Here is a 27765-nt window from a genome sequence, read left to right as displayed (position 1 = left end):
ATGGAGCACCAGACCGAGGGAGATTAACAGTTCTTTTGTGTTTCCTCCATTTTGAATCATCGCAGCAGATGCTGTCACCCCCTCACCAAATCCCTTTGGCGATTGTCTTGTAGCCCATTCCAGCCTTGTGTAGGTCTACAATCTTGTCCCTAACATCCTTGGACAGCTTTGGTCTCAGCCATGGTAGAGATTGGAATCTGACTCCGTGGACAGGCGTCTTTCATACAGTTAACAAGCTGAGATTAGGAGCACTCCCTTTAAGAGTGTGCTCCTAATCTCAGCTCATTACCTGTAAAAAAAAAAAAAAAAAAAAGACACCTGGGAGCCAGAAATCTTGCAGACTGATAAGGGATCAAATACTTATTTCACTGATTAAAATGCAAAATTTATAACTTTTTTGAAATGTGTTTTTTGTGGGATATGTTATTCTCTCAATGTTAAAATAACTTCCTATTAAAATTATAGACTGATCATTTGTCAGTTTGCAAACATTCAAAATCAGCAGGGGGATCAAAAAATCCCCCCCCCCTCACTGTACAAGCCTATATGTCTATAGCCACCCAGATCACTTTTTACATGAACGCACGGGGGGGGGGGGGGGGGGGGGTGTTTAAGGGTTACGCCATTTAGAACAGAAATTAAACACCATCAAAGCTAATATTTTGACTTCAGGTTTTTATTTTTGTTTGCTGCCTTAAGTTAAAACGTCTGAGTGGTCGAGAAGAGAAAAACATTGATGTCCCAGATCTCTTCAAAATGAAAGAAGGCTCCTCTCTTCCTCCCAGAGGGCCTCACTTGAAAATCTTGCCCTGGTTGAAGGCTTTGCCTACATGCTTGAAATCTCCTTCCCAGCAGAAATACTCTTTGACCAGGGTCTTGCACTCCTCGCTGTCTGAATCCAGCTTCCTCCAGGTATAGGACTCATAATCAATTTGCCAATCCTCAGACAGCTAAAAATGGAGAGGTTAAATGTTAACCAGATATGGGAGCAAAGCACAGCAATACCTTTGCTGCCAAGTCTACAGCAAGGGTTGCATGACATTGAGCATTATGAGAAGCTTGTTCTGTAATATGCTCAGTAGGATTTTAATACAATTATGCAAAGTTAGCCAATATGTTAACTTACTGTGAATGCCAAATCCTGTCCTCTGAACACCCATACGCCGGAGATAGAACTGTCATTGTTGGTTCCAAACAGAATGACACTAGCAAAGCCCGTTTTACGCAGCTTGTCCAGACGCTGGAACATACCTGTTGAATGAAGGAGATTGTGCTTAGTACAAAGCAGAACCAGTGCAATAAAACCACCTAGTCTGTTTTTTCACATTGGATTGGGTGAAGGATCACTAGGGGGGGGGGGGGGGGGACATTCAAACAGGCTTTGGGCTGATGTCACTTTTATGAATTTATCTTAAACTATCTGGAGATCCCTGTGTAGGAAATCAGTGTTTTGTAGTTTATTCCTTCGGCTACAAACTTCCTTCTACTCTACAAAAACACTATACTAAAAAGGTCAGGAAAAGCAAAATTGTTTAAGACACATCCGAAACGTACGCAAGTTTGTAACATTATGGGTAGTCTTAAAGTAGAACTATAGCCAAATTTAATTTTTAATTTTTGCTAGAGCAAGAGAGGGTTTTATCCCATAATATCTCTTCCCCCCCCCCCCCCAAAATCTGTGACCCATGGGAGATATTTTTCTCCAGTTCCTGTCCCATAACCAAACAGGAATTAAAGGGAATACCCTACAAATTCCCTGGGGAGCCCCAGATCTTCAGAACAAGTGTCCCTACTGGAAGATTTCCCCTCTATTACTTTTCTGATGACAGCCCAAAATTCTGTATTTTAACTTTCACTGATAATGTTAAACAGGACAAAAAAAAGGAGGGTGAATCTTTGTAACAGGGGAACAGACCGCAATATAAAAACTGACAGGCGTTTTAAATCTTTCTCCACTCTACCCAAAAAAAAAAGTTTTGCCTTTACAAAATACTTAAAATTATAACAGAGGATTAAAGCGGTCATTTACCCTGCTTTCACATTTTTTGCCTAGAATAAGGCTTACCTGTAGGTAAAATGAATATCTCATAAACCTTCACAGTTTAGGAGATATTCACCTTGCATGCAGCCACTGACGTCAGCGGCACAAGCATTCTAAAGGTCCAATGGATGTTGCGGGAAAAAAATCAGAGCTCACAGTGACAGTGGTTGCGGCCACTCACAGCAGGAGCCTCGAACCCGGAAGAAACATGTCAGCATCCTCAGCGGTGACAGGGAGGCGATGCTGGCGATTCGTGCAAAGGTATTTCATAATGATGCCTTTGCCTTAGTTATTTTTCTGCAGGCATAAACGTTCTACGATTAGCGACCGGTCATGAAATGCATCATTGCAAAAGGCTACCAAAAACTCCAATGACAACCAACTCCTACAGAATTCTTTTCCCAGCTGCACCTTTTCTGAAATTTACCAGGCAGCAGCCTACTCTCCCCATTTTACACTACGTAAAAAAAAAAAAAAAAAAAAAAAAAAAAAAAAAATCAATTCATTCAACCTTACTCCCATCCTGGGAGTAGACAGAACTGCTCACACCTAGTGCTTCAGTTCTGCACCTATAGGGTTGCTACTTGCCTAATCCAAAGCAATACAGCATTTAACCCCTGAGTGTGACTGCTCAGTGCACCACCTTTTTCCCCACACTCACGCCTACCTGCCGAAATCAGAACTGAAAAAAAGTACACAAGTAGTTTTAGTAGTCAAGTTTTTATACACTCTTGCCTTCAAGAATTGGCAGGTTTGTTTACCAGTTGCCGACCAGCCGCCATCATACTGCAGCAGGTTGGCTCTGTTGCGCGAATCGCCATACCAGTACAGCGCTTCATGTAATAGATACAGTGGGCCTGCACACGGCGCTGATGCGATTGGCTGGCGCCCGCAATGTCCGCCATGCACCCGCAATCGCTTCACAGAGCCAGAATGGGGGTCTGTCAATGTAAACAAGCAGATCCCCATTCTGTCAGTGGAGTTAAGAGATTGCTGTTCCTAGTGATTAGGAACAGCAATCTCTGTACTCCTAGTCCACCTCCCCCTCCAGGGAACACATTTAACCCCTTGATTGCCCTCTAGTGTTAACCTTCCCTGCCAGTGTCATTTATACAGTAAACAGTGCATTTTTATAGCACTGAAGTTCATTATCATTACTAGTAAAAATTAAAAACCAATAAATCCCCCATTTTGTAAGCACTATAACTTTTGCGCAAACCAATCAATATAAACTTATTGTGATTTCTATCAAAAATATTTAGAATACATATTGGCCTAAACTGATAAAGAAATTTGTTTATTTTTATGGATATTTATAGCAAAAAGTAAAAATTCTCCTCTTCAAAATTGTCGGTCTTTGTTTATAGTGCAAAAAATAAAAACCGCAGGAGGTGATCAAATACCAAGAGAAAGAGGTGTGTGTGTGTGTTTGGGGGGGGGGGTGGGGTGTGTGGGTACATCAGTTTTGCTTGGGTACAACGTCGCACAACCATGAAATTATCAGTTAAAGTGACGCAGTGCCATATCGCAAACAATGGCCTGATCAAATCCTTCTGATTAAAGTAGATCTAAAAATAGGATTTTTTCGTCATACTTGCCTGAAAAAAAAAAAAAAAAAATTAAGTACATCATGGGACATGGAGTTCGGCTAATATTACCTAGTGGGTTATACTTCATCTCCAGGTGAATGGACACTGGTAGACCAAATGTCTTTAGACAGGATGTGATCCCCTATATAACCCCCCCCCCCCCCATACAGGAAGTACTTCAGTTTTGTAGCAAGCACTGAATCCTCAAAAAAAAAGAGGGGAGGACCTCTGTGTCCCATGATGTAATCAAAGGATTTTACAGGAAAGTATGACGAAAAAGTCCTATTTTTTTTTTCATACATCATGGGACACAGAGTTAGGCTAATATTCATTACCTACTGGGATGTCCCAGAGCAATAGCCTTGAGGGGAGGGAGACACCTGGCCAAACAATAGCCATCAGAACTTATACGGTAGCATGCAGTACACTGCGGCCGACAGCCGAATCTTTGGCTGCTCGAACATCCAATTGATAAAACTGGACGTATGCACTGAAGACCAGGTAGCAGCCTTACAAACCTGAGCCACAGATAACTGATGGCGAAAAGCCCAGGAGGTTCCTACACCCCTGGTAGATTGAGCTCACACCTTAAGAGGAGATTTAAGTTTCAGACCATAGGCCTGAATGACCAGACCCAATTGGCAATGGAAGCTGCCTGCTCCTTCCTGGGTCCTTTTGGTAAAGGAAAAAAGGAGTCTGATCCTCGGATCTCCACAGATCTAGACAAATAAATCTTGACTGCACGGACAACGTCCAAAGAATGCAGTCTCTTCTGCCAAATGAGGCCGAGAGAAAAAAGGCAAAATAATGTCCCGATTTAAATGAAAGGCCGACATCACTTGGCAGAAAGGATGGAACAGGTCGTAAGATGACCCCATCGTGGTGAAGGATTAAGAATGGTTCCCCGCACGAAAAAACCACCAACTCCAACACAATTCAAGCCGAGGTGATGGCCACCAAGAAGGCTAACTTGCGTGACAGCAAATCTAATGGAATTTCCTTGATGGTTGTTTCTGTAACACAGACAGCACCAAGTTAAAGTCCCAAGGACACAAAGGTACAGATCAGCAAGTGGGAGGCTAAAGGCCTTTGGAAGAATACTGACAGGGCCGAAATCTGACATCTGATTGTACGCAAAGCCAATCTGATTTCCACAGCTGACTGTAGAAGAGAATTCTCCCAATCACATATTTCAGAGGATGCCATTTTCTGGCTTCACACCAAACGATACAAGTCTTCCAAACCTTATGATAGATCTTCCTAGCGACGACTTTTCTAGCATTCACTAGGGTAGACACCATTGGTCCTGAGATGCCGTGGTCCTTTAACACCCTGGCTTCAATAGCCATGCCGTCAAATTTAGAGACTGTAAATTGGGGATGAGTATAGGACCCTTGAGAGAGCGGGGCAACGTGGAAGCCTCTATGGCCTGAACTACCAGAGCATCTGCTCCGACTGCCAGATGGTCTCTTGTTCGGGACCCAAACTGCTGTAGCTTGTTAAACCTGGATGCCAGTAGGTCGACCTCTGGCCATCCTCAACACTGACAAATTTCCTGGAACATCCCTGGGTGTAGGGACCATTCCCCCAAGCAGATCTGTTGGCGGTTGAGATAATCTCCCTTCTGGTTCTCTACTCCCGGTATATGGACTGCTGATAGAATCGGCACATGTCCCTCTGCCCAGGCTAATATGTGGTTCACGTTCAGAGCTGAACGACTTCTGGTCCCACCTTGGTAGTTTATATAGGCCACTGCAGTGGCATTGTCAGACTGAAGCCCGATTAGGACAGTCCTGAAGCTCCATCCAGGACCATAGGGCCAGACGTACTGCCAGTAATTCCAGGACGTTGATGGGCAGAATCTGTTCTGTCCTTGACCATATCCCCTGAGCTGTGAGCCCATCTAGGGTCGCTCCCCAGCCTGAGAGAGACTGGCATCTGTAGTCAGTACTCTCCAAATTACCGGAAGGATTTTCCCTTTCGCAGGTTCTGATCCTGCAACCACCAGCTTAGGCTTAAGTGTGCCCGAGGAGATAACATTGGATAATCCAGGGCTTGTCCTCTGTTCCAAGCCAACAAGATGTCTCGTAAAGACCTGGAATGGAACTGGGCATAGGGCACTGCCTCGAAGGAGCACACCATCCTCCCTAGAAGACTCATACAGAGCCGAATCAAGGGTTGTCTGGTGCCTATTATCTGACGCACCTGATCCATACAGGTTGCAAAACTACCCTTGCTTGGACCGTATCTAGGATCAGACCTAAATACTTTAGACTGAGCTGGTCTCAAGGTTGACTTTCAGTATTTATGATCCATCCTCTGTTCTAGAGCCTGTAGGGAGTGATCTGAGCAGGAGATCATCCAGATACCCGAGCACAAAGATCCCTTGGGCCCTTAAAAAGACCCAGTACTGGTGCTAGGAACTTTGTGAACACCTGGGGAGCTGTAGCAAGCCGGAAGGGTAGAGCCACAAAACGGCGTTCCTCTACTGCAAATGGCAGGAACCTGATGAGGCTGAAAGATATAAAAGACGTGTATTTACACTTAACTATCGATGGAGGCTAGAAAGTCTCCCATCTAGAGTGAAGCTACTACTGAGTGGAAAAACTCCATCCAAAAGGACTGAATCAGATACTGGTTCAGGGATCTTAGGTTTTTGAACCGTAAACGAGCTTGAGTAAAACCCTGCGCCCCTTTCGGCTACAGGAACCTCTACAATCACACCTTGATGCACTAAATGATGTAGTGCCTGAAGCAATAAAGTCTTTTTGGAGGATCCGAGGCAACACCAGATCTTAGAAACCTGAGGGGGGGATCCCCCGCAACTCCAGCTTGTAACCGCAGGATATAGTTGAGGTGACCCACTCATCCTGAACTATTGTTCCCGATAGAGTGGGGGCACCCCCTCAAAAGCTTGGTTTAGAAGAGTTTTGTAACCAGGGCTTTTTCTGGCCCTGGCCTTGCACCTGGATCTAGCGCCCTGTTGGCAGCAGAACTGCCTTGGTGCTGAGACACTTGAAGAAGCAGTCCCTAAGGTTTTAAAACGAGGGACGCCTGGTGCTTTTCTTCACAGGAAGTAGAGAACTCTTCCCTCCGGAAATCTTTTGGATATTTGTCCAAATGATCCCCATGAAAGGGGAATCCTGCCAATAACTTTTTACAAGGAAGCTTGGCTCACCAGTTCTTAAGTCACAAAAGTCTGCGCATATGTACAGACAAGAGCCAAACGAGAAACCTGCTGTACTGAATCCTTTAAGGCATCAACAGCAAAGCACAGCGATCCAGGAATATCTGTCTTATTTTCAGCCAGATCATCCTCTCGGTTAGGTCTGTCAGGCCGTCTGACCTGATCCTTTACGGACTGGCAGATACCAATTGCTGCAACAGCTGGCTGAATAGCTGAACTGGCCAAATAAAAGGAAGCCTTTAATGACGTCAATTCCTTGTCAACAGGGTCTTTCAAGCCCTGTGCGTTATCTACAGGACAAGTTAAGTTATTGTTTAAGGAAGAGACTATTGCATCTATGGCTGGCATGCGCCACTTAAAACTTTTCATCCATGGGGTATAAAAAGGGAAAAAACTTAAGAGGAACAAAAATCCTGTCAGGATGTTCCCAATCAGCATACACCGCCTGTTCCAACAGAGGGTGTAAGGGGAAAGCCTGTGCAGCTTGAAGAAGCCTCAGGGACCCCAAAGATGACCGGGGGGCTCAGTAACCTCTGCAAAAGGCAACTTAAAGCCAGAACTAACCATCTCGGTATGAGTCAGGATCAAAAGCCTCTGCAACTGAGAGGCAGACATCAACTGAATATCTTCTTGTCAAGATTGCTCGGAAACAGACTTATTCGCCAGGCCGTCCACAAATCCTGAGCTTTTAGCTCCCCATTCTCAATCCATTCCTGCTCCAAACTAAGCTCTGGGGAGGGAGATCTGTCATGCTTCTTGCCATGCTGCAGGATGGAGGCAATCATGCCAGCAATCCTGTGCTCTAACCCAGCTAGGGTCGAGGACAGCTCATCCTTTCTGAAAAAGGGTGAAGCAGCAGTGTTGACTGTAGGCACAATACCAGATAGGCGCAGCGGCTCAGATTGCCCGGAAAACTCTGGTCTTTCAGGGGATACAATTAGGTTCATCAGGAACTACTGACATAGGTGTGCCCTTCCCTGTAGAGTTAGTCCCACTCCTTTTTTGAAGACATTTACCAGTCACAAAAAGAGTAGTTGTATGTATTTAACACACCTCAGAAGGGAGACCCTTTAATAGGGCTCACCAAGTCCCTACTGAACAATCCTGCCAAGCATCTTAGCCTGCCAAACACCTGGTGACTCACGTGACTTGAGTAAGGAGAAATAAACCGAAGAAAATGCCTGGTTCAGAGCCTGCTCTGTGTCCCACAGCTGCCTTCTGGAAGCACTGCACGCTTGGCATACACAACTTTAAGCTGGCTGTGCGCCAAAACATTCTGTGCATGCGTGCGCACGCAGTCATAGCAAACGGGAGTGGCCGTATTTGCTTATGACGCAAATCTTTGTGTGCCCAGATAAAGACTACAGCGCATGTGCGTTGCAGCCACATGTGCCATATCCGCCAAACAAACTGCTGAGCACAGCGGCACTCTTGCGAACGCACATGCGCCATGGTGAACCAAGGCGTATTGGCGCACCGTCGTGCTCCATCATATAGGTAAAAAAAAAAAAAAGCCAGACAAGCAAAAAAAAAGTACACTTTGCAAAAACCCACAGCTAGCCCAAAACTACCCTGTATGGTCACCGCACACAGATGTCCAGCCTCTACATAGCTTGACTGATTGTTACAATCACTGGGACACCCCGCAATCAGAAAATAAAAGGGGTTTCATTTACCCGTCCAGGTGCAGGGCAGCTTGCCCAATCTTCACAGCGGGTTCCTGTCACTTGAGGACCTTCTAGGACTGGGTACCCTTTTCATATTCCACTCCTTTGGACCTGTACAGCACCCTGCAGAAATGCCTTAGCGCTGTGGTGTCCAGGATTCCACTTTGCAGGGTCCACAGCACCCGGAGGCCGCATTACAGGAAAAACCTCGCAGGATCTTGAGTCTTCTTTGTGAGGCTCGGGTACCATTTATCTAAGCATATAGAGCCTGCGTCAAATGGATCCAATCAGTCAGTTCCTTGATTCATTTAAGAACCGTTTGTGGCACTAAAGAACTGGAGCTCAGAGAGCTCAAACAACCGTGCCATCCACCTTACAGACACTGGTAGAAAACTGAAGTACTTCCTGCATGGGAGGGGTTATATAGGGGGATCACTTCCTGTCTAAAGACCTTTGGTCTACCAGTGTCCAGTCACCTGGAGATTAAGTATAACCCAGTAGGTAATGAATATTAGCTTGTGTTCCATGATGTATGAAAAAGAAAAGTATTACTGTAGCTTGCCAATCGTTAAGCTGGCTCAAAATGCAGCCAGCAGGAACCAGCTGAATTTTGATCATGTATGGGCAGGCTGGTTGTACTGATCTGATCAACCAACTTCAGTACAACCAGCCTGTTGGAGCCAGCTACAGCTGAAAGCAGTGGTCATTGTATTCTGATGGCTGGGAAACCTCCCATTGTCAGAATACAACAGCTTTGTGGGAGGGATTACCCCCATAAACACTAAATGTGTTGATGGCAGAATCAAGCTATTTTCTTTCCTTCAACACTTAGGCAGCAGTGTCAGCACTATGCTGGGTACACGATTCAAATATCACCCAGTTCAGCAGGAGCCCTCCGTCAGGACAAAATAGCACAGCCGGGGAGATCGCCGCACCAACGCCACTTAGTTCGTATGGCAAGCCCACAGGGTTGAACAGAAAAAATCTCAACGTGGGCACCTAGCCATAGATAGAGTTTATGTAAAAAAAAAAAAAAAAAAAAAAAAAAAAAAAAATGATTTTTCAGAATGGAGTAGTCTGGGCAAGCATTTAACCTTTTGAAGGTGGCTGTAGCTCTGCCAGAGAGTCACTGCCCATCAGACTGCATATTAACCCTTTGCTTGAAGCGTTACAGCTCTCCTTACCAAGCAATCAACCTAAAAGCACCATGCTGGGTAACAAAGAACTTTGCATAGCCCACCAGTAGGATTAAAAAATGGTCACAGTGTATAGTGTACAAATAAATCTTGTACAGTGGCTCAGCAAAACTTACTGCAATGTAGGAGGTAATTGGTTCTCATAAAGGTCATGTATGAATGACAATAGGTCTCCCCATTTATCTGCTTCTTTCTGCCACTCTTATTGACAAGCAATACCCCAACCCCCCCCCCCCCCCCTCAAAAAAAAAACAAAACAAAAACACAGCATCAAAGTACTATTGGCATCCATTCACCTGTAATAAGATTGCAACTCATAAAGGGTTGTGAAAGTTCATTTGGGAAACGGTACTCTGAATACCAGATAGACCATCCCTCTTTGTCAAAGTGCTCCCAGAAGTAAGGAAGAGCCACAGAAAGTGTGTCTTCGTTTGAATACTTTCGTTTAAACTCATCCATAATGAAGGAGCTGTAAAGCAGAAGATCATGTTAAAGTACACATCTAGCTAATGAGCAAACAAGCACGTGTTCTCTATATAAAACATTACACACAGATTGTTCAGGCACATACCTCTTAGGGAGATGAGCATAAGGGTCCTTTGACTTTGGCTCTGCTGCAAGAGCCTTCTCAGACTCATCCAAATCATCTTCTGGAGCAGCTGCTGGGGCAGGAGCAGGCTTCTTTTCCTCCTTCTTCTGCTCCTTTGCTGGTTTCTCCTTCTTAGGGGTCTCCTTCTTTGGCTGCAACTCTGCAAATTTTTTGGCTGGATAGGACAAAAATTGGAACCAATTAAAAAGAAATACCATTTTTTGCAAGAAAATGCTTTCAATGTACTAAATTCGTGAAAACTTACAAACCTGAATTAAAAAAAAAAAAAAAAAAAAAAAAAAAAAGAACTGGGGTTATGCATTTGCAAATGGACTTAGAGTAAAATTTTAATTTGGCTTGCATCAATGACCTAATGGTACTTGAATACAATGAATGGCCTCATTGAGGCCGAAGAGGGAACTGGGAGTCAAGATGCGTAAATTAAAGTGTATTCAGATGTGAATGCATTCAGCCTTTGGCCACCACCATCATCCAGCATGAATACAAGCACACCATTAGGAGGATAATGTTATGACCAGTTAAGCGTTTACCTGCAAGGTAGTAAGACTGGTTAATCTGTTATGGGTAGTGCAACTATCTGGACCCAATTCATGAGGATTTTTACAGTTTTTAACCTGCCAAATGACCCTTTTGCCAACACTTATGCTCAGTTGAAAAGTTTTAAGAGGCATAGTTTATGAACAGACATTTCAACCATGGTTGATTGCCAGTTTAGAAAAGTCAGATGCCCTAAAGCTGTATACAAGCTAATGGACCACATTAATAACTATGTAGTCTGAAAGCATTGCACCAATAGACCCATGTGCCCAACAATGAAAAATATTAGCAAATATTTAACAGTACCTGTCAGAACTCAAAAACGGAAGCTGCCATTTAAAAAAAACATAACTAAGCAGTAAAGGAAAAAGAATGACAGCCCCACGGTTTGCACCAAAAAGAAAAAAAGTCAGTTATAGCAGCTCTAATGGACCAAACATTGCTAAGTTACAAGGACAATTACCATCAAACTGAGCCATCTTGTCGCAGAGTTTCACCTCTCCCAACACAGCATGGAACTGGGGCTGGTTCACACATGTCACAAACCATCTGGTGACATTACCATAAGGCTGACGGAAGGAAGGCTCCAGGACCTGAGAACAGAACAGAAGTTTATATTAGTTACAGCTATGATATACAAGCTGGTATCCATTTTATAAGATCTAAAACACAAGGATTTGTTCTGAAAGGAGAACCACAGACCAAAGTATGGTAGTGGTATTCTAGTGTGTAAACTACTTTGAAAAGTAAATCAATTCTTAGCAAAAAATACATACCTGTTTATACGGCCAAAGCAGGGAGCATGCTACAGTGATGTCAGCCAGGGTGACTCTCTCTCCCACCAGAAAAGTTCTTGTCTGCAGATGGGAATCCAGAGTAGCCAGAACATGCTTCAGCTCCTCCTTGGCTTGTTCTGTGGCCTTGAACAATGCAAACAGACTCGGTTAACTAAACCAGTCAAATATGGCACTTGCTTTCAAAGTTCATACAAGAAGGCAGTTTTACTTAACTCCCTTATTTCCATGAATAATGGCTTTAATATAAACATTTTAGTAAATTAACCCTGCCAAAGCTGTTTTTGCACACGTTAAAAAAAAAAAAAAAAAAAAAAAAAAAATCAATTTAGGCCTGAAGATTATATAATCTTCAGGCCTAAATTGATTTTTTTTTTTTTTTTTTTTTTTTTGGCTTGCGTGGCAATATGTAACATGTGGATCACAGGCCATGTCTTCCCATGTAGGCTCTGACACGTGTTTGCGTTCATAATGTGCGTGCGTATGTGGAGGCCTCAAATTTTTTGGGGGGGGATTTTATGTGCTTGGGTGTACCTTTTTTGCCAACAAATAATTTTTGCTTAACCTGAATGTATTGCAACGCAGTACCAGGGGTGTGTGGAGGCAATATGGTGGCAGTGGAGCAGCTTGAATGCATTCCACCAGACTGTGTGCGAAAATCCCCGCTGTCAGGTCAGTACAATGTACGGATCTGGCAGCAAAATGTTAATAGGGCATCGGTCACGTTTTTATTATACTGGGTCCCCTTGAGGAGATTATTCATGACATCTGCCATAGGTGCCATCTGAAACAGAGGTGCAGCCATTCTCTGTGAAGGACAAAGTGCAAAAAACTCCACTGAAGTTCTAATACTTCCCTACTCTCAAAGAGAAAGATTTTATTAGACTTACTTTAGGTAGGCAAGTGGGGAAAACACCTGAACAAGATCTGCAGAAATCCCTAGTGCTGCCATTTGCAAACCACCATAACCAAAACACTTAGAAATACCTGTTTGTTGAACTGCATGATCCCCAGAGTTGGGAAAACCCAGGCACTGGCCGGAGGGACAATGTGACTGTCTGCGAAGCTGACCCATTGGATTATCTGAGCCTGATCTAAGCGGGAAGTTCCACGGAGTTCATCGTTACCCACTTTGGACAGAGGAGAAAAAAAAAAAAAAAGTTACTTTATGTGTAGATAACAAGATGGCAAATGTTAAACCTGTGAAAATTTGTGCAGTGTGATAACCGTTTAGTAAAATCTTTATCAAATCAGAACTCAAGCCCACTTCAATAGAAACAGGAAAAAGAAATCAATGCAACCCTGCTCTGATGTTACCACTCTCTTACTCACGGGAGACATCCGACAGAATAGGAAAGTGCTCAGCTCCAAGTACTTGCTCACAGCTGTTGTAATCCCAGTCCTGGTTTAATAGATTACCGATACCCAACTAAAAAAAGTACCTCTCAAAAGGAAGGCTTGTTATCCCCCTTGTAATAGAAATTAAAGCGGAGTTCCACCCTAAAGTGGAACTTCCGCTCATCGGATTCCCCCCCCCCTCCGGTGTCACAATTGGCACCTTTCAGGGGGGAGGGGGGGTGCAGATACCTGTATAATATAGGTATCTGCACCCACTTCCGAGAATAGCTAGCCGCAAATGCCCGCCCACCCCCGTTGTGTTGTGGGAAGTACACAGTTCCCACAACACAACGGGGACCAGTGTAGACGCGCAGCGCAAGTCGCGCATGCGCAGTAGGGAAGCGGGCAGTGAAGCCGCAACGCTTCACTTCCTGATTCCCTCACTGAGAATGGCGGCGGCAGCACCCGAGGATCGAGGGACGGTTCGATCTCGGGTGCCGACATCGCTGGACCCCAGGACAGGCGAGTGTCCTTATTTTAAAAGTCAGCAGCTGCAGTATTTGCAGCTGCTGAAATCTAAAAAAAAAAAAAAAATTTTCGCGAAACTCCGCTTTAAGTAGTAGGTGCCTTTAAGGCGTATGGGCAGAAGTGACATTTTGACGTCACTTCCGCCCTGCTATGGAATGGAGACGGGTGGGGGCCATCTTCCCCTCACTCGTCTCCATACCCAGCCACGGACAGGTTCCGATCGCCTCCGCCGCTGCCTCCGATAAGCAGCGGAGGGCGTGGGAGAGCGGCGGGAAGGGGGGGCCCCTCTCCCGCCGCCAACCGATCTCACGGCGAATCCGCCCCAGAGACCACCATTATCATTAACAGGACCGCTCACTGAAAAGATGGATACCTCTGTTATGGCAGCAGCTGCTGCCTTTACCAACATAGCTATCTTTAAAGTGCCGACCTATATGTACAGGAGCCGGTCGGCAAAAGGTTAGGAGACATTTTAGGAGTTGCATACTTATACAATGGTTGTTAAATCATTGTGTTTCTTCCACAGAACATGCTTAACACTTGCTCCCACAAAACGGAAGATGTGGAGCAGCACAGTGGCTAAGTGGTTAGCACGTCCGCCTGGCAGCGACAGGGTTGTCTGTTCAAATCCCAACCATAGCACTACCTGCCTGGAGTTTGCATGTTCTCCCTGTGCCTGCGTAGGTTTCCTCCCACACTTCAAAAACATGCTGGTAGGTTAATGGTCTAACGTGGTTCACGTATGTTAAGGACCTTAGATTGTAAGCTCCGAGAGCAGGGACCGATGTGAATATACAATATATATCTAAAAATCGCTGCGTAAAACTTAGCGCTATACAAGTACATGTAATAAAGAGAACGAAAACTTTTGCCAAGTCAAAAAGTTTTGAAGCTGGTATTTACCAGACACCTTTTTTTTTTGCACAAAATAAAGGATCACATTTTACTTGTGCAAATAATTTTTTAGTGTACTTTTTACTGAGAAGAGATTGTGCAACATTAAAAATTGCAACTAGACTCTTTATTCTACAGTGCCTCTATATTCAAAAGATGTAACTAGATAATTTTCTAGCCCTCAATACAGATTTTACATGTGTGCAAAAATAAAAAAGGTGCTCCAGAGGTGAACTTGTTAAAGCCTACAGTTTCTGCGCAGAGTATAAAACTTCATTGATTACTCTAACCCATGGTTGTTCAACCTGTGGCCCTCCAGCTGTTGCAGAACTACAGGTCCCATTGTGCCTCTGCCTTTGGAAGTCATGCTTGCAACTGTCAGTGGTTAGCAATGCCTTATGGGAATTGTAATTCCTCAAAAGCTGAAGGGCCACAGGCTGAGCCCCCTTGCTCTAACCAAATCCTGAAATTAAGGAGAACGGGAGGCCTGCTAAGGCTTCATTTACACAGGTAGCCAGGGAGCAGTAAATAGGATATTGAAACGCAGTTGTATCCTCCCTCAACCGCCAAGCCCCAACCTCCCCCATGCTGCAAGACAACATGGCCATCAGTATTTACACACTGCCCTAAAAATTAAACCACAGGACCCATTTGTCAAGCAGTACCATTGATAAATGGGACTCATTCAACCAGGTGTGTTGCATGTGGCACAGTGCTGTAGCCTTTCAAGGGTTAAACAGGTAGTGGGAGCAACAAATGCCTCCGAAAAGCAATACATTTGACTGCTTTTCAGAGGGCAGCTCAAGTGTAAGTGAGCCCAGGTAAATTTGCTGCAACTGATTTTGCTCTGGTGCCGTTTGACCATTTCATCTGTAGCTGAAGTTGACCCTTTAGTTTATGTCTGCAGATGCTCAGTCTTTAGGCTCCCTCATCTACAGCTCATCACAAACCCACCGCTTAAAAAAAAAACTTCAGGAAGGGTTACAACTATGTAGGTGATGTCACTGGGAGTTACAGGCAACAATCTGCTAAATGCCTTAAATGTATCACCCACTGCTCATGACCGACGTGTATCCTAGCAGTAAAATAAGGAACAAAAACACCCACACCTATGCAGCTTATTGCAATGTGCAGTCACCCATCTTTCAAGGTCTTCAATTGCATTGGCCACACAGTGTCTACCATTAGAATTATTACCAAATGGCCACCAAAACTAAATATGGTCAGTTTCAAAGTTAGCCAACTCAAATACTACATCTCAAACTAACGCACACAACTGTATGCTGGGACCATGTGCTGAATTGTGAAATGAGTTCATGTTAAAAATTACTGGTAATTGCAGGATCCTGCAGGTAAGTATAGTTGAACCCACTTCCCCTCATTTTTTAAAAGCCTGTATTTCTGCATAAATTTCAAAATTATATAAGAGTACAGCATACAATTTACCGCAAAACATTTTCAGGGAAAATACACAATTTAGAGCACAAATGGCAAAAGAATTACAGTACCCAAGATTATTGGGCAGCACTCTAACCACCTGCCAACCAGGCCAATCCTGACACGTGTTCTACATATAAAAATCTACATTTTTGTCCTGGAAAAATTACTTTGAACCCCCTAAACATATCGATTTTTTGGCAGAGGCCTTAGAGAATAAAATGGTGGGATTTACAATTTATGTCACATGGTATTTTTGAGCATTTTTAAATTTTATTTTTTTTTAACAATTTACATTTTACCAAAACATTGGGCATTTTGTATTTGTGTGCAATAAAATTAAATAAATGTTACACCGAGTAAATGGATACTATTGTCACACTTTAAAACTGCGTATGCCTGTGGAATGGCACCAAATTACGGTACTAAAATATTACCATAGCTGACCTCTTAAATTTTTTTGCAGGTTATCAGTTTAGTTATAGTGGAGGTCTGGTGCTAGAATTATTGCCCTCGCTCTGATGTTCACGGCAATACTCGTGTGTGGTGCGATTACTGTTTATATATGCACACGTTGCTTTAAGTTTTTTTAAACTCATCTTAAATGTTTTTGCTGTAATTTTTTTTATGTATCCACTTTATTGCAATTGCAAGTGATGAACCATTCTAAATCACTTCTGCATTAAAGCCAACCAACGGCTGGAAATTTTAATACTGGGATGAGGTCTGTAGCTGCAGGCATCATCCCAGTATAACCACTACTAACAGAGGACATCATATGACAGCCTACAGTCAGCAAGTGGTTAAAACACCCTTACAGCTCAGTTTGGAGTTAGAGGAAATATACGCTGCTTTTTTGTTTTCTTACGTGCATAGGCATAATGTACTAGTACATTATGTGACACTTGCCTACAAACTAAGCGCTCGTCATCCCCGCTGGAGGCCACATCCATCTTCGGACACCGACTGGAGCCAGGTGACAGCACAGGGCTCTGAAGAAACGGTACCAGCGGCCGTTCCTTCAGAGCGCATGTGCCGATGATGTATTTGGCACAGTAAACAGTAACATTTCCAAACGGTGCAAGTTTAGGAGATATTTACAGTACCTATAGGGAAATAATAAGGCTTGCCTACAGGTATAAACATTAGAGAGGGATTTAATTCCTCTTTAACAGTAAATGACAGCCCTTTGTAATGTGTGTGCACGGTGCGATTGGGGTGCTTTTGCAGTTGTGAGCTTGTTTTAATCACTTCAGACTCTGGATGTACCAGACATATCCAAGGAGCTGAAAAGGTTAGACAGAAAGGTAAGCCAAGTAAGCAGACAGCTGTAAAGCACAAAATCTTTACTTGACAATTTCTTTGAAGGCAGAAGCCAATTAGCAACTAGAGTTTGAAGTATACCTGGCAGCTGTTCATCAGCTGGTGATCATTTTGAACCTGAACAGCTGCAAATTGATCTTATTCCATGTTGGGGCCTCAAGTATGGGTCATCACTGCAGTGCAATCTTGGGATGCGCTTCCCAAAAGAATACCCCAAACCATTTAGACCATGCGGGGCCCTGAACTACAGGGTGCACTTTGTACATTAAAGCCAATCCTGTTCAATCCTTTTCAAAAGTGGAACAAAATGCAGCACACCACTTTTTGTATTGCTCCCATTCTTACAAAGATCAATAAGCCAGCCTCCAGGAATTTTCTTCAGTCATACTGTATTTCTTAGCAGCAGCCATAAACCACTTTAAATAGCCTTCAAAAGGTTTTTTTTTTTTTTTTCCTTTTTAAACACCAGGTTGAAAACAAAAGCAGACAACAAATCTCCTAATAAACCATAAGTAATAGACATAACAGATATACAATAAAGACTAGTACTATAAATATGCTGAAACAAAGGATTTCATACCATAGTGAGCAATGGCACTGCTCTCAAACAGACAGAAGCCGTCATTTCCCTCAAATGCTGGAACCTAAAACGGGGAACAAAAACCATTAGATCTAGAAATCACACATTAGTTTTTAACTTTATTTTTACCCATCTTGTTCTTTAGGTGAAAATTTCAGCCAGGAAAAAAAAAAAAAATTGATGTGTAAAACTACCATAATATCAATTCTTGTTCCGAATTCTCTTTTTGTTTGAGACAATGGTCACTAGGACAAATGGCAAAACCCTCTAGCAGAAACGCAAATATTAACTGACAGGGGTTTCAGGAATCCTTCATGGAGCACATAATACCCTGTTCAAGCTCCCAGGAGACAGTTTAGAACACAAAACGAACTACAAAATAGCTGTACTCAGGAGGTATGGAGGCTGTTTTTGCTGAACCCTCTGAAAATCAAATCGTTTTTGTGCTGCTCAGAAAACAAAAAAAAAAAAAATTTAAAAAGTAATGAGTTAGAAAATTAAGGGTTCTTCAATCTGACATTCCTGATCTGCATGCTTGTTCCAGGTCACCATTTCAGAAGTATTGCAGTAGGACAGAAAGGCAACTAAAATTTTTACAAAGTGAGCAGCAATAACCACCAATAGCTTCCTTTCACTACAACTTTCCTTTAGCTTATTAAACCCCTCCCGCTATAAGGGTTGCCATTAGTCTATACCTCAGTTGGACCAGCTCAAACATTAAAGTCTGTGCTGGGATATAAACAGGAAAAAGCTACTACTCAGCAAATTATACGAAAAGCAGACATGAAAAGTGTGATAAAGCAGCACTAAATACAAAAACCTAAATATCAAAAGTGTGCAAAGACCAGGGTGCATATCAATGATTAAAAAAATAAAAATCAGATTATTGATTTTTATCAAATTCATTTTAATAAAATGCTTTTGGAGCAAAAATCTAAGAGACAGTTTTCTATTTAAGATACATTAATAATTTAGTCAGCATAAAAAAGCGCTTATGTAGCATAAGGCTGTATATATTCTGCAAGATTTACATTTTTGGTAAACTGAAAGAATCCAAGCTCTGCAAGCTGAAATAACATGCACTGCATTGATGCATAAACACGATTTCACAGTAACCATGAGAAACCAAAGTTCAGCAATATTCCCTTTTCCCAATTGTTGGATAAAAACTGTATGATTGAATCGGTTTTGATTTTTACTAACCTGACAACTTATTCTAAATAGAAAACCTTCATTTTGTTTGCAAATATTAAAGCTTCTAACTACCAGCAAGAATAAGTCCTTACATTTAAAGAGCACCTGTCATTTCAGATCCATCATGGCAGCGCCTGTTAGTTATCCACCCACCTGCTGCTACGTCCCTCACCTTGTTGTGTCACTGCGGTATCACCAGCCATCCCATTAAAGTGAATGGGACTGTAGGCGAGTCAACAGCAGGTCAGAAGCGCTTCCACTGCAGGACAGGGATGATAGTTGCTCTTTAAAAAAAAAAAAAAAAGAATTTTTTTCATCATACATACCTCTAAAATCCTTTTCTTTGAATACATCATGGGACACAGAGTTAGGCTAATATTCATTACCTTGCTGGGTTATACTTCATCTCCAGGTGAATGGACACTGGTAGACCAAAAAGGTCTTTAGACAGGAAGTGATCCCCTATATAAACCATATAACCCCTCACACAGGAAGCACTTCAGGTTTTGTAGCAAGCACTGAATCCTCAAAATAAAAAAAATAAAAAAAAAAGTGAAGGAGGGGAGGGATCGCTGTGTCCTATGATGTACTCAAAAGGATTTTACAGGTAAGTATGACGAAAAAAAATCCTATTTTCTTTTTCATACATCATGGGACAGAGTCAGGCTAATATTCGTTACCTGCTGGGGCGTCCCAGAGCAATAGCAGATCTAGACAAATAAACCTCGACTGCCCAGACAACATCCAAGGAGTGCAGTCGTCTCTTCTACCTAACAAGGCTAAGAGAAAAAAAAAAAAAGGCAAAAATTTCCCGGTTTAAATGAAAGGCCAACACCACTTTTGGCAAAAAGGATGTAACACGTGGTAACACGACCCTGTCGTGGTGAAGGATCAAGTACGGTTCCCTGCAACTGACACCCTTCTAGCCAAGATGATAGCTATCAGGAAGGCTAGCTTCCATGACAGCAAGTCTAATGGAATTTCCTTGATCGGTTCAAATGGTTGTTTCTGTAACAGACTGCACCAATTTCAAGTCCCAAGGACACATAGGTGACCTAATGGGGGGGGAAGCAAGCAAGTTGCCCCCTGCATAAAGGTTCGGAGTAGTGAATAGGAGGCTAAAAGCCCTTGGAAGAATACTGATAGGGCTGAAACTTGACCTCTGATTGTACTCAAAGCCAATTTCCACAGCTGACTGTAGAAAGAATTTTCCCCAATCGTGTATTTCCAAGGATGGCATTTTTTGGCTTCCAAGCAATACAAGTCTTCCAGACCCTATGATAGATCTTCCTAGTGATAGCTTTTCTAGCATTCACTAGGGTAGACACCACTGATCCCGAGATGCCATGGTCCATCAACACCCTGGCTTCAATAGCCATGCCATCAAACTTAGAGACTAAACTGGGGTGAGAGACAGTAGATCGGCGCGATGTGGAGGCATCCATGGCCCATCTATTGTCAGTCTCACAATCTCCGGGAACCAGGGCCTTCTGGCCCAGACTGGTGCCACCAGAATGACTGGAACCATGGAGTACTCACTCCATGGAACTACCAGAGCATCTGTTCCAACTAAGAGGATCTCTTGTTCAGGACAAACTGCTGTAGCTTGTTGAACCTGGATGCCAGTAGGTCAACCTTTGGCCATCCCCAACGTTTGCAAATTTCCTGGAACACCCCTGGGTGTAGGGACCATCCTCCCTGGCAGATCTGCTGGCGGCTGAGATAATCTGCCTTCCAGTTCTCTACTCCCAGAACATGGACTGCCGACAATCTGCACATGTTCCCCTTTCCAGGCTAGTATGTGGTTCACCTCCTTCAGAGCTAAACGACTCCTGGTACCGTCTTGGTGGTTTATATAGGCCATTGCAGTGGTACTCTCCCAAGTACTCTCCAAGTTACCGGGAGGCAGGATCTTACCTTTCGCAGGTTCTGATCCAGGAACCACCAGTTTAGGCTTAAGTGTGCTCAAGGAGATAAGAACATCAGATAATCCAGGGCTTGTCCTCTCCTGTTCTAAGCCAACAAGATGTCTTGTTATAGAGGCCTGGAATGGAACTGGGCATAGGGCACCGTCTCAAAGGAGTATACTCATATGGAGTCGAATGGAGGGTTGTCTGGGGCCCCTTACTGACACACCTGATTCTTCAGGGCACAGATCTTTGCGGATGGCAAGAATACTCTTGCTTAGACAGTAACTAGGATCATACTTAAATACTTTAGCCGTTGAGCTGGTTTCAAGGCTGATCCAGCCTAAGCTTTTCAAATACCGCACTGTGCGTGTGATCTTCTGTTCTTGAGCCTGTAATGAGTGATCTCTGAGCAGGGAGGTCGTCCAGAAACCCAAGCACCAGGATCCCTTGGGCCCTTAAAAAGGGCCCAGTACTGGTGCTAGGACCTTTGTGAACACCTGGGGAGCTGTAGCAAGCCCGAAGGGTAGAGCCACAAACTGAAAATGACATTCTACTGCAAATCGCAGGAACCTTTAATGAGGCTGAAAGATAGGTACGTGTAAATACACATCTTTTATATCGATGGCGGCTAAAAAGTCTCCCATCTAGGAGCGAGGCTACAGACTTCATCCGAAAGGACTGTATTAGTAGATACTGGTTCAGAGTCTTAGGTCTGAAAAATGGGCCTTGTGGCCCAGTTTGGTTTTTAAACCATAAAACAGGTTTGCCCTTTCGGATACAGGAAACTGTACAATCACTCCTTGATGCACTAAATGATGTAGTGCCCGAAGCAATAAGTCTTTTTGGAGGATCCAAGGGAACGCTGGATCTTAAAAACCTCTGTGGATGAACCCCATTGAGGTGACCCACTCGTCCTGAATTATCGTTCTCCAAATGTCCACAAAGTGCAGCAGCCTTCCCTCCCACCCGATGGAGTGGGGGCATTCCCTCAAAAGGAGGGCTTGGTGCTGGGTTTAGAATAATTTTGGATCCAGGGCTTTTTCTGGCCCCAGCATTGCAGGTTGCCCCTGGGACCCTGTTGGCAGCGTAACGGTCTTGGCGCTGAGACATTTGAGGAAGCAGTCCCTGAAGTTTTAAATGAGGGACGCCTGGTGCTTTTCTTCGCAGGAAGTAGAGAACTCTTTCCCCCACGGAAATCTTGCCAATAACTTTTCACAAGGAAGCTCAGCTGACCAGTTTAAGCCACAAAAGTCTGTGCATATATACAGAAAAGAGCCAAACGAGAAACCTGCTGTATTGAATCTTTTTAAGGTGTCAACAGCAAAACACAGCACTCAAGGAATATCTGTCTTCTTTTCAAGCAAATCATCCTCCTGGTTAGGCCTATCAGGCCGTCTGACTTGATCCTTTACGGACTGGTAGCAAGAGGCAACTTGAAAGGCATAATGAACCATTCCGGTCAGTCAGGATGAAAAGCCTCTGCGACTGAGAGGCAGACAACTAGGTATCTTTTTGTCCAGACTGCTCGGAAGCAGACTCATCCGCCAGGCTTTCCACAGAATCCTGAGCTTTTAGCTCTTCCCCATTCCTGCTCCAAACTAGAAGGCTCCAGGGAGGGGGGGTCTGTCACGCTTCTTGCCACCATGCGGGATGGAGGCAATCCTGCGCTCTAAGCTGGCTAGGGCCAAGGACAGTTCATCCTTGGTGATAAAGGGTGAAGCAGCAATGTTGACTGTAGGCACAGTACCAGATAGGCGCAGCGGCTCAGATTGCCCAGAAGCCTCTGGTCCTTCAGGAGATACAACTAGGTTCATCAGGAACCACTGGCAACATAGGAGTGCCCTTTCCTGTAGTGTTAGTTCCACTTTTTTTTTTCCAAAAGGAAGACCCTTTAATAGGGCTCAACAAGCCCCTATGCAACAATCCTGCTAAGCACCTGGTGACTCACGTGACCCGTGTAAGAAGAAATGAACTGCTACAAGTGCCTGTTCTGAGTCTGCTCTGTGTCCCACAGCTGCCCTCTGGAAACACTGCATGCTTGGCATATACATATATAATAAATTATACTTATATAAATAAGCTGGCTTTCCGCTGGAACGTTCTGTGCATGCGTGCACATGTACGTGGTCCCGGCGACCGGCATGGATGTATTCGCGTATGACGCAAATCTTCATGCGCCCAGATAAAGGCTACTGCACATGTGCGGCGAAGCCACGTGCTCCATGGCCGTCAAACAAACTGCTAAGTCCAGCGGCACTCATGCGAACACACGTGCGCCATGGTGAACCAAGGCAAAATGGCGCACCGTCTTGCGCCATCATACAGATTAAAACAGCCAGACACAAGCAAAAGTACACTTTGCAAACACCTACAGCTAGCCCAAACCCCCCCCCCCCCCCGTATTATCACTCTACACAGGGGTCCAGCCTCTAGCTAGCTTGCCTGATTGTTACAATCACTGGGACACCACAATAATAAATAAAAGGCAGCTTAGAAACCAAGGGGCCAAACTTCTCCCATCATGGCAAGTGACAGGAACCTAAGGACCTTCAAGGACTGGGTATCATTTTCAAGTTTAGGGTACACTCCCTCGGACTTGTACAGCACCCTGCAGGAATGCCTTAGTGCTGTGGTCTCCAGGATTCCACTTTGCGGGGTTCAGCTCCCGGAGGCCGCATTAAAGGCAAAACCTTGCAGGATCAAATAGACTGACTCTGTCCCATGATGTATGAAAAAAATGAGGATTTAAAGAGTTGATTTAAATCAAGCCTTTTCACTAGTGATTTAAATCAACTTGATTTAAATAAAATCCACCCTGGCAAAGACGCAATAATTCAAATAAAAAAAAAATAAATAAATATACACACACTGCAGTATTAGATAAATCAATGTTTTTGTGTTTTTGATATTTAGGTTTAGCACTGCTTTATCACAAATTATTAAGACACTTTACCCATTAAACATTATTGCATCATAGCTAGCCCAAAAAATGACACATAAGACAGCCTGTAATACCAATACACAAGGTCATCATGACTCACCTTCCCCAGAGGAAATTTCTTTAGGAATTCTGGCGTTTTGTTTGTCACACCAAATTGGAACTCTGGAGCAGAGGATGCAACATTTATAGGAAACCCAGAATACTGAGCAGCGATGAGGGGCTTGTATGCCCTCCAGTTATCAGGGTACGTGAACAAAGTCTGCAAGAGAAGAGAAAAAAATTTAAATCTGCAAAGAGCAACTCCAGCCTTACAGTAGAACGGCCTTTAAAAGTCTGTTCAGTTTACCTTGGATTGCAGATGCAGCAGCCTATCTTTAGGCCTGTTTCATCATGATGGATGAAGCCATCACCAAGATATTGTCAGATACAAAAAGTAACCATCTGCTGAGCCACACAATGTCCTGCAGAGCCTCCAACCATCATGAGGATAAATAGAATTCTACTGACCGCTGTCAAGTAGATGCCATGAATGCAGGTGAGAAGATCAACATTTGATGCCTATAAACAGACATCAAAGCAAACCTTTTACAAGAGAAAGGTGTGGGCTGCCAATACTTAGCTGCTGAAAATGCTAGCTGCCTGGCTGTTACACTCACCAAGTGGACTTCAGTCAATGACCTCACATATGCAAAGTATACTTTTGGGTGACATGTACTGAAACAGGGTATGAGCACGACGACCAGGCAACTACCATTTGTACACCAAGAAGTCGGCAACAGAAGCTTCCTTGTTTTCTCTCTGCAAAGGTTCACAAATCCGTTTCAGAAAGTTAAAAGTGCCTTACTGGGCACTTCAACCCCCCCCCCCCCCCCCTGACCAATTTTCAGCGCTGTCACTCTTTGAATGACAATTGCGCGGTCATGCAACACTGTACCCAAATGAAATTTTTATCTTTTTTTCACCCAATTAGAGCTTTCTTTTGTTGGTATTTGATCGCCACTGGGGTTTTTATTTTTTGCTAAACAAAAAAACAAACAAAAAAAAACGAAAATTTTGGGAAAAATAAATCTTGTTTCATAGTTTGTTATAAAATTTTGAAAACAGGTAATTTTTCTCCTTCGTTGATATGCGCTAATCAGGTGGCACTGATGGGGACGGATAGGGCGGCACTGTTGATGAGGCACTGGCAGGTGGCAGAGATGAGCTGGCGGTTGCTTGATCGGGACCCATGTACCTCTGACAGCCGCCGGTGATCGGCTATTTTTTCTCCTCACGCTGATAGTGTGAGGAGAAAAAAAAAAAAAAAAAGCTGATTACCACCTCCGTTTACATCACATGATCAGCTGATCACATGGTAAGGGGTCGGGAATCGACCCCTTACACCGATCTGTGATCCATCAAGTCTCAGACTCGCTGATCACAGAGCAGTGCACAGGTCGCGCGAGCACAGGAGGACGTCTACTGACGCCCTCCCGGCAAAGTAGGTCCACGCTGTAGCTGTCATTCGCCTATAGCGCGAATCTGAAGGAGTTAAGATACTAAAAGCCGACTCACAAAAGTCGCCCAGATCTGGTTTTCATATACAGAACATGCATTTCATTCTTTAACCAATTACTTGTGACACCTTAGACAGCATCTATAGCTAGGTGTGTTCTATGACACCATGGACAAGACACACCTAGCTATAGATGCTACAATTGGGCATTAGCTCACAGGTTCATCACTTACTCCAGACTGAGCAATGCTACATCTATCAAGTATTTAGATCAAATACTTAAATATTTTCTGGAGTCCGACGTGTTTTTTTACTAGGCATTTATTACAAATAGGTTATTTCCAATCTCTAATTGCACAAAACCACTACAATGCTTCTGCTAACCAGAGACCAGGTAACCTATGCTGCCTAGGCACAGAAGCAGCCATTTTTATTCAGGTCAAGAATTAAATCTGGTAACCCTGGTGTGCCTAAAAGTTTCCTGAGAGCAGAACAAACAAAGCAAAAACCTGTATGGAAAAGCCTTAGATAAAAGGGATGTCATACTTCAACTTATTTTCAGCAGGTTAAGTGGTCGCAATTGCATCACGTTTTATCGCACAACAGAAATAACACTTCATGCTCTGGATTGAGACAAGTACACACTATAGAGGGATATGATTTGTTCATATTACATATCTGAGGTTTACAATCACTTTAATGTTGGGGGGGAGACAAATGTTCAAACTGGCAGGAAAGCTTCCGCTGAAACGTTTGGGACACTGAGTGTTAGAGCACCGGAAGTTTGAAATGTAAAGTTTGAATTTTTCATTCATTTTTCAAACCATGTATTGCCAGCTCCAGAGTATTGGGAGGGGGAGATATGAGCACCGAGTACCAGTCATACAAAGATTAGTCTATGGAGATCACAGGAACCCCTCTACTTGTATGAGATCAGAGGAGCCCCCACTACATGTCATACAATGGTCAGTCTATGAAGATCACAGGACCCCACAGTATACATAGTACATGTCATACAATGGAGATCACAGGGACCCCTCAGTACACGTCATAAAAGATCAGTCTATGAAGATGCCAGGGACCCCACTACTTGTATGAAATCAGAAGAGCCCCTAGTACAGGTCATACATTGGTCTGTCTATAGAGATGACAGGGAGCCCACTACTTGTACTAGAGGGCTCTTCTGATTTCATACAAGTAGTGGGGTCCCTGTCATCTTCATAGACTGATCTTTGGATGACATGTACTATGTGTACTGAGGGGTCCTGTCATCTCTATAGACAGACCAATGTATGACCTGTACTAGGGGCTCTTCTGATGTCATACATTGGTCTGTCTATAGAGATGACAGGACCCCTCAGTACACATAGTACATGTCATCCAATGGAGATGACAGGAGCCCTCAGTACACATAGTACATGTCATCCAATGGAGATGACAGGAGCCCTCAGTACATGTCATCCAATGGAGATGACAGGACCCCTCAGTACACATAGTACATGTCATCCAATGGAGATGACAGGACCCCTCAGTACACATAGTACATGTCATCCAATGGAGATGACAGGACTCCTCAGTACATATTGGAGGTCTGAGAGGAAGACACAATAGAAGGCCGCAGTACACATGGTATATATCATAGAGCGGAGAAGCCGGCTGGGCTCCCCCCATGCTCCTGTATGCGGGTCCGTCACACACAATGCTCCGGCTCTCCCTCACACACAGAGGAGCCGGGCTCTCAGTTCCGGGGAGGGGGGGGGGTGTCGGTATTCCCGGTAGCGGCTCCTCTCCGCCGTCTACAACACACACAATAGCCCCCTCGCTATGTACATAGGAAACACCGCAGCCCGGCCCCCCGCCTGCAGAGCTCGGCCACGGCTCCGGCCGTCCGATGTTGTCAGATTTCCCCGGACCCGACATTACTCACCCCGCCGGCCATCTTCATGCGAGGAGAAAGGGAGGAGCCGTGCAGCGAGCGTGCCGACGTTGCCACAGGCCGCAAAGAAAGAGTGTCGCGCTACAAAGAGCGCTTTTCATAGGCGCCGCCTAGCGGCACTACGCTGCTGTGACGCGGCTTTTGTGTGTGAGGACTCGTCTCTGATAGAGTGATGGAGGAGGGGAATGTGTGCGGGGTATAGACCGCTCCACTCCTGGGATAGGGAATTGATCACATCACCTGTTTCCGTGCTGATTATCACACGTTCATACACAGTGTGCAGGATCACAGGGCTGCCTCATTAACCCTTTCACTGCCAGAGCCCCCCCAAAACAATATTTTCTGAAAGCCGACATCATCACACCCCTCAACCTTCTAATGGGAAAGAGGGACACCTATTAGAAAAAGTATGTAGGCATAGGACACACCCCCTGCCACACCCCCTTAAAGGAGAATTCTAAGATTAAAAAAAAAAGATTGGTTAAAGCGTTTTTTAACCCAAAAAATAAATAAAAATATGGATCCTGCTCCTTTACACTGTACTGTGTAAAACAGCACAGTGGTAGTG

At 44.0% G+C, this 27765-nt stretch overlaps 1 protein-coding gene across 1 annotated transcript; it reads right to left on the bottom strand.

Annotated features, from left to right (window-relative positions):
• Positions 1–660: 660 nt before the first annotated feature.
• EEF1G (eukaryotic translation elongation factor 1 gamma) lies at positions 661–27341 on the bottom strand. The gene is made up of 10 exons (XM_073605309.1): positions 27189–27341; positions 23867–24025; positions 17722–17785; positions 12609–12751; positions 11604–11747; positions 11291–11420; positions 10252–10444; positions 9977–10149; positions 1127–1251; positions 661–950 (listed from the first exon to the last, which is right to left on the bottom strand). Exons 1-10 carry the CDS (start codon positions 27204–27206, stop codon positions 792–794), a joined length of 1308 nt encoding a protein of 435 aa, XP_073461410.1. The 5' UTR covers positions 27207–27341; the 3' UTR covers positions 661–791.
• Positions 27342–27765: the final 424 nt, after the last annotated feature.

Source organism: Aquarana catesbeiana, linkage group LG11 (assembly GCF_042186555.1).
Source record: "Aquarana catesbeiana isolate 2022-GZ linkage group LG11, ASM4218655v1, whole genome shotgun sequence".
Lineage (NCBI taxonomy): Eukaryota > Metazoa > Chordata > Amphibia > Anura > Ranidae > Aquarana > Aquarana catesbeiana.
Note: the sequence above shows the minus strand (reverse complement) of the source record. Positions and strands in the feature narration are given on the sequence as shown.